The sequence below is a fragment of the Solanum tuberosum genome, unplaced genomic scaffold (assembly GCF_000226075.1).
Source record: "Solanum tuberosum cultivar DM 1-3 516 R44 unplaced genomic scaffold, SolTub_3.0 scf00460, whole genome shotgun sequence".
NCBI lineage: Eukaryota > Viridiplantae > Streptophyta > Magnoliopsida > Solanales > Solanaceae > Solanum > Solanum tuberosum.
The window spans coordinates 416,700-428,105 of NW_006239377.1; the positions used below are offsets into that span (position 1 = coordinate 416,700).

Consider the following 11,406-nt stretch of genomic DNA (forward strand, 5'->3'; position numbering starts at 1 on the left):
GTTATAGACATGCTCCATTGATCCGATGCCACAGGGCATTGTAGATAAAGGTGGCTATGTGTTTCTGTTTCCCTCAGGCACATATAGCATCTGTCGACCATCTGAATTCTGAAACTTCCACTTTGCTAGGTTCTCGTGTCAAACATGCTTCATGCATGGCAGTCCAACTGATGCAACTTATCTTGGGGGGAATTTGCTCTTTCAAATAAGATTTCATGGCCAACTCTCTGTGATTGTGCTCGGTGGACCTAGAAGTTTGTAGGTTGCCTTCCCTAAGAATTTCTTTTTATCTGTAACTCCCCATTTGAATTGGTCTGGGCCTAGGGGTTGATGTTTCCATAGTGAAGTGCTGCTAGCAGATTTATCATTTCCACTCCCAGTCTTGTAGGTTCCTTCTGGGACGCATTTCCTTCCCTGTTCTGTTGTACTGTTGAGTCAGGTTCACTGCTATCTGAAAAATGTTGGGGAAATCAGACATTAAAGGAGAAATTTCAAGCCATTTATCTTTCCAAATATTGATTCTCTGGCCATTTCCTACTGCAAGATGGTGGAACGGTGAGAACTCTCCCCATTGCTTACTCATATACTTCCATACTCCAACCCATATGGTTCAGTTAACAGCTTTGATCTCCAGTGATTCAGTGCTCCATGCTTGGTAATTATAATTTCCTTCCAAAAGCTTTGCTCCTCCCGTGTGCATCTCCATAGCCACTTCATCAGGAGACACTTGTTATGCAAGGCTAAATTTTGTATGCATAAGCCCCCTTGCCTCTTAGGGAGTATGTCTTTGTTCCTCTTGACTAGGTGAAATTTGTGCTTATTGTTGTTTCCTTCCCAAAGGAAATCCCTTCTTATTCTGTCAAGTTTTTCCAAGACCTTGCCAGGAATGGGGTGGAGAGACATATTATAAGTTGGAATTCTATCTAGCACCTGCTGATCATAGTAAATCTTCCTCCCATAGATAAATACTGGATTTACCAAGAAGCCAACTCTAGATACCTTGTTGCTTTGAACTTAGCTCCAAGAGGAATTCCTAAATAGGTGGTTGAAAGTGCTGCAATGCTACACCCAAGGATGTCTCACAGCTCTAAAGGAATCACTCCATTTTGGTGAAATAAGAAATCTGTCTATTCTTGAAGCTTGTTAGGAATTGAAATCGATGAGATCGAATCTCCAGTTGTTCCTCCGTAGCTCAGTGGTAGAGCGGTTGGCTCCTGCTAATACATCCCACATCTCCTCCCTTTGCGGATTTGTGTGAGGACCATAGAAGCTAGTAAAGTACCATCTGAAGTTCTCATTAGAACATTCCAGTATACAAGAAATAGAATGACAACCTAGCAAAGTATCCACCTTAACCCATTTCCTTTTGTTCCAGATCACAAGAATATCCCCCCAAGTGCCTGATGCTTTAAGCTCCACCCAATATGCCCATCTATTGCCCCACAACTGTTGGATTAATAAGCCTGAACATTCTTCAATTTTGGTTTCCTGTTGCAAAAAAAGGATATCAACTCTCCACTTCGGAATGAGAGATTTGATTGTGCATCTCTTCCTCTCTTCATTCTGCCCCTTTACATTCCAACTCAAGATTTTTAAGTTCATCCAGACAATGAGTTGTACTGCCTACCCTTGACTCCATTCGATTGTTGCCTGCTTCTATCATAATTGATCCCACATGTTAGTCTCTTTTCTTCCCCTTCCCCTTTGTTCTTCTTCTCTTTCCCTAACCTCTACTGCTTGGATTCATGTTGTTCTATTTGAATTTGCCTTCTTTACTCCATTCTAAGAACTAAATCCAAGAGGTCATGTTCGAATCTTGTTGCATTAACACCAAACGCTTTACAAGACTTCAACATGGTGATTTTCGTCCACTTTGATGTGTCAATGGTATTAGGCTTGTCTATAACCTGGGGACAAGTACCCTCCTTTATACCATGTTAAAGGGAGAGCATCGCACACTCCGTTTGAGTCTGTATCTGAGCTGGAAACAAAGATCAAGTCCATGCATGGGAGTCACAGAGGTCTTTGTATTCTTCCTTCTTGATAGCCTTCATCATCAGCGTCTGAGGGTGAATTTCTGAGGAGAGAATCGGCAATTGTTTTTGCATGAAGTTGCTGGGGATTTTTCAGTCCTGTGTCTCTTGTATCTCAGATGCCTGCGCATTAAATTTGTTTGTGCTTGGGCTGGACTTTACTTTTCAAATTGTCTTTTGAAGTAAGAGACTGACCTCCTTTGAGACTTTTGCTTTGCCTTTTCTCCTTCTTGGGCCTTAAAAATAGCACTCTTTATCAGCCTCTAGGCCCAAGACTGGCCCACCTCCATTGTCCATTCTTACTAATTATCTGCTTTACCCTTGCCCTTTTATCTGCTGGACAAAGCTGTGCTTCTGCTTTCAATTTAAAGCTGCCAACTTGTCCTTCCTTGCCTCAGAATTTCTTGTATGTTGTTCCCAACACAAATTCGAGCCCAATAAAGATACGTTCAAAGTTTTGTGTCTTCGTCTATTCCGATAAATCCTCCACATTTATCTCTGATAAAACTTAAAGTTTCAAACGACAAGGCATGGATTGGGACTCCTAAGGCTCGTATCCATTCGTTCTCTGATTTCTGCACCATTAAGGTGGATCCAGCCACCGGCGACCACCATTCCAGTGTCAATATTCTCCCTTCCTAAACCATTCGCTGGCTTTTACCCTTGCTGCTTCAATCTGAGAGGGGAGCTCAAATTAAAATTGGTTGTTCTAAATGGGGGTGACTTTGAGCCCTACAGTGACTTGCCATTTCCCAACGAACCAATCCTGAATGACATCCTTTTTAGGGCAAATGTTTGAAAGATAATTCTCTATGTTCCTAGCCCCTATCTCATTATTGGCTATGCTTGGCAGTTCGATAATCTTGCGGCCTCCTTTAAGGATCTCGACTTATCAGCATAAAGATGGAACCTTGGGTTTGGGCAAGGACCCAAAAAATTCTGAATCTTCACTGTTGTGTCGCTGCACCCTTTGTTATAGCTTCCTTTTGGGATGATGACTGCATCCTTTATATCCCTTTCTATTCTCACGAATCGACCTTAACTATTGAAATTTTGAATGACTCTGAAAGTGTAGGCTTGGACTTGTCTTCCCCACCTTCTGCACTTGTTGCCATATTGTAAAGAAGCATGTTTCAAGGCTTTGCAGATCACTTGGGGATTATTGCCATCGATTTTGATGCTGCTAGTGAACCTTCTACTACTTCTGTTTAAAGGAACCATCTTTTAACTAAAATGCTTAAATTGAAAAACTTCCTCTCGTGCTAAAAGAGAATCCCCAATCCATGACTTAGGGCAAAGTAGGAATTCCATCGGTAAAGCACTCACCGGAGTTACGAACTGAGAAAGAAAAAAAGAGAGGACACGAGAAAGAGAAAGGTGTGTTTCCCACAAGAGAGCATTTTTTTTATATTTGCACATCTCCTCTTCACATGCCCAAACCATATCAACCTCGCTTTCCTCATCTTATCCACCACAATGGCCACTCCCACCTTGTCCCATAGATCCTCATTCCTAATCTTAACGCTCGTAGTATGCCCACATCTATCTCAGCATCCTCATTTCCGCAACTTGCATCTTCTAAACATGAGAGTTCTTGACTTGCCAAAACTCCGCGTCGTACTACAAAGTCGATCTAACCACTACTCTGTAGAACGTTTTTTGAACTCCACATGATTGAAAAAAAAAATACTCCCTCCATCCCATTTTATGTGGCACACTTTTCTTTTTAGTTTGTCCCAAAAAGAATGTGACTTTACTATAATTAGAAAGGATTTTATCTTTAAAATTTCCTCTTTTACCCTTAATGAAATGATTACTCCACACAAATATCTAAGGATTGTTTTAGACAACAAGTTTAAAAGTCTTCTTCTTTCTTTAATACCATGCCAAGTCAAATGGTGCCACATAAAATGGGATGTAGGGAGTATCTATTTGTACAAAACTTTTTCTCCTTTGATAAGTTAACATGGATTTGATCCCAACTAGTTTGGGATTGAGGAGTTGTTACTGTTATATAAGTTGACATGGAAAAGAGAACATGATGGAAAATAACAATGTAAGAGTCCAAGTATTAAGGAAGTAATTCCAGGTATTTTACGTAGATAAAAGTAAAAGGCAAATTGGCCACAACAGTTTAGTTTCTTCCAGCTGACAAATAGGAAAGCCAATCTTAAAAACTGAAGCCTGTAAATTAGCAAATTACATAGAATATGATGATTTAGAAGTTCATGTGGTACACAGCAAATTCCGTAGAGTATGATGATTTAGAAGTTCATGTACTAAACTTCTAAATCATCATATTCTATGTAAAGGCAGAAATGTATAGTTTATTTAGACTACAACATTGTGTGAATGTATGTGTGTGTGATTTTTGTTCTCTAAGCCAAAACCAAAACCAAATTCTGGACGGTTTTCCAAAATTAAAAACCATGTCACCTAACATAACGGAAAAATCAGTAGAAACTGTAGGCATGGTTAATTTACTTAACATCAGCTTCTGTTTTGTTTACTTTAATTCTTGTATTTTTTCGAATAACTATAAGGTCCAATAAATTCTCTATCTTGGTACTTAGACCATTTTTGTGTTAATTTCAGGCATCTTCTTATGATACCTTCATTTGAAAAACTGATATGTTATTTCTTAGTACTCTTCTGCAGCTGTACCCTCCCCCCCCCACCCCACACACACACACAATGTGTAGCAGATCTAAACTTCTGCATTCTTTCAAAGTGTCTCTATTTTGGGTTGGGAGAATCCCATAGCCTCTTGATTTATGAAGATTCTAGTATTCAAGTCTCTTTGGCATAGTTTATGCCTTTTACTGTACTGATGCTTCATGATATATTCTGCAGGTTATCTTTATAATCACCAAACAAAGGAGTTCTATAATCTTACTTATGCACATGAGCAACCTGAAAGTTCTGCGAGATTTGGAGGTTTATCCTTCTTTTCTATTCTCTTCCAAGTCTAATGTCATGTGTTTATATTGTGGGCTACTGCATCCTTTACTGAATTCAATTGAACTTTATTGTGAAAATTGGATGTTCCTTTTCCTTATACTCATCTCAAGGCTGTTTCACCCTGAATAACAGCAGGGTACGGCATCTAGTGACTTCGAACAATGGGGTTTTCTGTAGTTTGTTAGCGGAGTGTTGAAATTTTGATCTTAGCTAGTAACTCACAGATGCACAGAATTGTATTTCTTGAAAGTTAGATGCTGCTTCTCTTCTTTGTCAGAATTTAAAATTTGTGCAACAGTTATGTAGCATTCCACCTGACATACTGGTACTTGCACTTGTATGTATATTGATTATATGAAGTCTTATGATGAGCACCTTAAATACATGTTAGATTTGTTGTGAGCACTTCCCAACATATCATTAGATCCCATTTGAATATTTGCTTCATATTTCTTGCAGACTACCTTGTCACAAAGTGTGGTGTACTCATGATGTCACTCTTTGTTTTCTTTACCACGACAATGTCAGTTTCATTTACATTGAGAGAGACCCAAACGCGCATGCTGAAGTTTACGGGTAGGTTCTCTTTTGTATATTTGATGCCACAAACTGCAGTGGTGTTTTTATATCGTGAAATTATAATGCCTTACACATCTGGATACTTCTCAATCATATTCTATTGATTAAATTACATGTCAACATGAAAACAAGAAGAAAGGTATGGTCATGCTGTTGTCAAAGTATGAAGCACTCAATTTTCATATACAAATATTCTGTTGATCTTGTATTCTAAACAAGCTGTTTAATTGTTGATTCGTTGAGCCTCTACTGCTTGTTGTCTATATGTTGTTTGATGTAGCCTTCCTTTCCTTTCTTAGACATTTCTACTGTAAAAATATGTGCAGTGCAGCTACAGCATCATGCTCGGCACAGGCTTCCAACATTTCAATTGATCTTTGTGCATGTAATTGAGTCCCTTGTTTTTGTACCGGTAAGATTTCCCAGTTGATTCCATGTATGTTTTGTAGTCAGTGAATGTTGGTTATATATTCAAGGCCGTTCAGGTATAACTTAGAGTTCGACATGCAGATCATGATAGGCATCCTATTTTTTTTGTTCGAGTTCTATGATGATCAGCTGCTGGCTTTCATGGTGTTAATTTTTGTTTGGCTGTGCGAACTTTTCACATTAATCAGGTTTCTCTCTCTCTCTCTCTCTCTGTGTGTGTGTGTGTGTGTGTGTTTGTGTGTCACATGTGCTGTCATGCACATAGACATGGATTACTACTCTCTACTAGTTAAAAAATGACAAATTCAGATTGTACTTGGTAGCGACCCAAGTCATTTAACTTCCTGATAATCTGAAGTGCTAATGCTGCTTGACTGTCCTATGCAATACATGCTTTGGTCTTCCTCCTTTCATACTAGTATGATTTAAGTTTGGAACCTGAGAAACGTCTATAGCGGTGTACATCCTGATGGGTCCTATACATTTTTGGGTGATGATTGTCAGCTCTATATCTAGTTGATTGAAGGAAAACAATTTCAACACTTCTTTAAAGCTGCTTGAACTTTGAACTCCCTATTCATACTGCCTGAGATTTTGCCTAATATTTGAAAATGATGTGGTGCTCCCTTAATAACAGCCACACATTTCCCGCTTGGAAGACCCCTTCAGCATTTTGTTAGTCTGCTGGAGTTAATGGCTAGTTTCTTGGTCAGCAACTTCTGCCAATATTATGTATTGATCAGAAGAATAAACCTGTACTCTTGTATCTATCACTATTTGTGAGTATATTTTACATGATTGTCTTTATTTCTTATTTCTAATGTTTATTTGCCAAGACAGAAGACGTTCGGTGGAGAAGAAGAATTGTAGTTTGATGTTCCCAAATTAGTGTGCCACATGATTGGCACCCAACTTGTAATACCCGTTGAGTAAACCCTGTTCTGTCTGATGGCTATTAAGAAACTAATCATAACAATAAAAACTGTATGTAATCAATGGTTTGAAAAATTGAAATACAAACATAACGTTAAAACGTCTGAAAACTAATCCACTGATAAGTCATGAGCTTCTAAGGACTGCAATCTATATACAAAGCCTTCGGGGCATTCCCAGGAAATACATAGCGTCTTAAATAAATGGAACTCTTGGAACGGTCAGCTACTGCTACGAACAAATCAACGGAGCCTGTCAATAAATTTAGAAAGTCTACCCCTAGCCACATGCTTCTTCACCTGCGCACTCAACACCTACCGTACAATGCGACAGGCCCAAACGGGTTAACTACCTCTGAAGGATACCAGTAAGTTTTGTTAACCCCCTGAGTGGAGGATAAGACTAGTCTGGACAAAGTATGTAATATAATGAAATGAGAAAAGTAAAGCAAGTAATTCACATAATAAATATTGTGAACCTGTGAGCTAAAATTGAATTTGAAAACTGAGTCTGAAACTAAATCTGAAAACTATTGAAACTAAAAACTATTATGGGAGCTGAAAAACTGGGCAACTTTTAAAGGAATAACTATTTTAAAACGCTTATAGCGGTGAAGCCAAGCGAAGTGACCCTTTCTTGCTGAACTACCTAAAGCGACCTCGGAGAAGATAAGCGACCGCTTCAATGGCAGAGCGTGAAGTGTGAAGCGCAGAAAAAAATTGCTTTTGTTTTAAACCTTTTAAGACTTTGATTTTAATTATAAATACAAGTTACGACATTACCTGGAGTCCTCGACATTTCAGAGCCTAGGGTTTTGACACAATTCTTTGCTTCTCGACTTCGTAGGAGATCAATCCTTCTTTCATTCTCTCTTCTGCTTCTCGATTTCAGCCTATGGTTTTTTTTCTTCTCTTCTTTCCTCTGTTTTCTGCGCTTGTTTTCTTCTTGCTCTGTTTTGCTGTTTCTCTTTCCTGTTTTTCTCTTTCTTTTGCTGCTATTTTTTTTGGTTAATTATAGTAGCTGAGATTAAAAGTTTTTCAAATCCTCCAGTCTCAGTTAAAAAAATTTCAATTAAAGTAACTGAATTTCAATTCTATCCTAATAGTCCATTTCAATCGATTTATTTTAAAATATTGCAGTCGCGGAATTTTCATTCTTTTGCTCTTAAAGATTGTAAATGACGTCACAAGATCAAAAGAAAGACCCGACTTGGATGTATACTTAAAAAAGTTAGCGATACTAACAAGACGTATATTCAATGTTTTTATGTAACAAGATCACAAAAGGGGAATTTATCGTCACAAACATCATCTCATCGGATTTAATATCCACAACAAAATAAATTGTCTTGTCTTCCATCTCAACAAGCTAGTTAGTCTGTACTTTGAAAGGTTGGAACTGATAGATTCCGGCCGAAGCTTGAAAACCCCTCTTAAATTGTGGTACCACTGAAAAAGAAAGGTTGGGAAGTACCATCCTCGGGGAAGGTGCCTAAGGGCATACAACCCTACTCCCCTCACCCCGGTCCCAGTACAAGTAGGAGTACAATTATTTTGCTATCATCTAAAAGCTTAAACTGTTAGAGAGAGCACACTTTTTTTTGAGAAAGATTAGAGAGAGCACACTTTTATTATTTAATGATATTCTCAACACGCCTCCTCATGTGCGGGCTTGATTCTTTTTCATGGCCAAGCACGTGGAAATTCTTTTTAATTTTGGGTGGCGGTGAGATTCAATATTAGACAGATACCATGTTAAATTAGGTCTTGGGCTTAACTCACACCCCAAAAGCTAGCTCAAAGGGAGGAGGATTGCCCAAGTCTTATAAGGAGTCCACTCATCTCATTAACCATCAATGCGAGACTTTTTGCTTTTAACACCCTACCTCACGCCCAGTTTAGCATCTGATGCGTGGGCAATTTTGGATAATTTTTACCCACCTCACGTCCAATGCTTAGCATCTGCGTGCGTGGGCAATTTTGATTTTTTTTGGGCTCCAACATTGGCTGAGATGGGCCCTGCTCTGCTACCACGATGAAGTGTGTGACCATCTCATCTAAAAGCTTAAGCTGTTAGAGAGAGCACACTTTTGTTAATTAATGATATTCTCAACAATTTTATTTCTTGTTTACCTTTTTTTCTCTATTTTAACCACGTTGGTTATCTTTTGCAGCGTACGCACACCAATATCCATGAAGTACTTTCCACGCTTCTTTTTGCTTTACTTTCTGGTTTTCCACATCTACTTCTTTTCTTATAGTTATGGTATGTCCAAATTACTTAAGGTTCAGCTTTTGCTTACTTTTCCAGTGTTCCTTATCTGACAAACATGGTCTATCTTCTCAGGTTTTTCTTATCTAGCACTCTCGACAACAGCTGCATTTATGCAACATCTTATTTTATACTTCTGGAACCGCTTTGAGGTAGAATGCAACTTTTGATATTTTTAGCAGTTAGAGATTCTTTTTGTTTTAGGGGCTTTGAGAAATTAAACATGTTTAGACACTAGAAAATCGTATATTATTTCTGTTTAGTGGGTGTGAATATATCTTCCCTGGCTTTACAGTACAGTTCATCTGAAAGATGTGTTACCTGTGTTGGAATGTTTGAGTATGTCTATTATACTCCGTCGATCCTGTACAGCCATGTCCAGGAGTTAAACAGAGGAGAAAAAACAATGATTTCTTAAGCATTTTGAGCACATCTTTGTTTTTTCTCCCCATGGAGAGAATGTTGAATCAAAGTTTATGTCTTTAGGAATGAATTCAACTGACAGAAACGCTAGAGGAATAACTAATTGAAGTTAGATTACACTTACAGTTCCTCTCGACTTAAACGCCTAATAACTTTCTGACTGTTCTCAAATTGACTATGATATTTCAGATTGATAATGACAACATCATGCTGATAAAATCATGCTTGAATGTATTTTCTTTGAGTATTCCATGCTTGATCTATATTTAGCTGACTAGATGGCTGCCTTAGCAAATCTTAACATTCCTTGAATTAGGTTCACAACTGATTGACCCCGAGCGTATTTGCTTAAACTTGATCTCTGTTCAAATTTCTAGCTTTATTTCAGATTAGATGGGAGTTCATCTATGTATGTAAATACATATTTTAAAAGGAAAATAATTTCCTTGTTTTTGCAACCTAAATATATTTTGGGATCTGTCCATGTATGTTTGTTGTTCAGGTTCCAGCTTTGCAGAGATTTATGCAAAGCAGACGGTCACATTTTCAGCAGCATCCTGACTTTCATATCACCTCCTCTACGATTCTTGCATCAACTTTGCACATTACAAGATTAAATGCAAGGAGCCCTGCTCCAACTAATGTTGATTTGGCTCCTGGTCCTGGGCCTAGAATTGATCCGTCACTGCCAAGAAATGGTACCAATGAATTTCCGGTAGTTGCAGATGGACAAGGTAATGGAAACCAAGATGAGTTTGGTAATTCTCTTCAACTTGGAGGGCAAGTGGATACCCGCCAGTCTGAAGGTGGAGCTAACCCGGGGTCTATGAATTCGTTCAGCTCCTTGCTGCTGTGGATATTAGGGGGTGCTTCTTCTGAAGGTCTAAACTCCTTTCTCTCTATATTTCGAGATGTACGAGAGCATGGTCAAGTTTTTGCTGGACAAGAAACTCATGCCACCCAAAATCCTGAATAGATGCAGATGGTAGCTGAAATGTTGGCAGCATAAGCACAAGGGAGAAGTATTTCGAAAACACTGTTTATCCATGAGAATGGTGAAATAAGGCTAAGGACTGAGGCTGCCATTGTCTGGACAGATATGTAGAAGTTGTAGAGATTTCTGTAGTTGATGAATCGCTAAAAACTTATTATTATTTGGTTTACTTAATCTTATGTACATATGAATTGAAGTAAAATGTGCAAACCTTCTTGTTGCTCCCCAATATACACGCAAGTATACATGGTCGCTCAAGTAATATAGATTCTTAAAGAAACGAGTTATCGTTTCCAAGGGACTTATGATTAACTTATATTTAACACTTAACTCCACAAATAAAATAGAAGTAACCGTTTCAGAGATGGTGATGATTGTTAACTACTACTAATTATGAACTAAATAAACGTAACTAAATGTGAATGACCTTAAGATGATGTTTCAAGCAAGTAAAAGACAATTCCAAGGCTGCAGCATGCAATGAATCTCATGTATCATATTATTGGCTTAGAACTAATTTTAGTCGTCAAGTTACAGATTTATAGGGTTAATTGTATGAGTTGGGTTCACACCTCTAGTCGCCTACCCCAGTTAGCTATCTAGCTACATCGTTGAGCGGGGATAAATAGACTAATTGATGAGCATTTATATTTCATCCTGTTTCGTAACCAAGTGAGTTGTTCATCCGGGCGTCACTCCTGAACACAAATCACCTCAACTTAATGGGTCGATCAAGCTCTCTATATTCTCTGGTCTATCTAACCTCTCCTCTCTCGATTCAAG

At 38.4% G+C, this 11,406-nt stretch overlaps 1 protein-coding gene across 1 annotated transcript in view; it reads left to right on the forward strand.

The window, feature by feature from the left end:
• The window catches only part of LOC102588763 (uncharacterized), a 41,696-nt gene extending 30,844 nt beyond the window's left edge, over nt 1-10,852 (forward strand). The window contains exons 8-14 of the mRNA XM_006363690.2: nt 4,887-4,970; nt 5,454-5,570; nt 5,900-5,985; nt 6,084-6,190; nt 9,109-9,200; nt 9,282-9,358; nt 10,132-10,852. Of these exons, the coding sequence (XP_006363752.1) occupies nt 4,887-4,970; nt 5,454-5,570; nt 5,900-5,985; nt 6,084-6,190; nt 9,109-9,200; nt 9,282-9,358; nt 10,132-10,605 (1,037 nt within the window). The 3' untranslated portion in view covers nt 10,606-10,852. The remainder of the gene's footprint in view (nt 1-4,886; nt 4,971-5,453; nt 5,571-5,899; nt 5,986-6,083; nt 6,191-9,108; nt 9,201-9,281; nt 9,359-10,131) is intronic.
• Nucleotides 10,853-11,406: the final 554 nt, after the last annotated feature.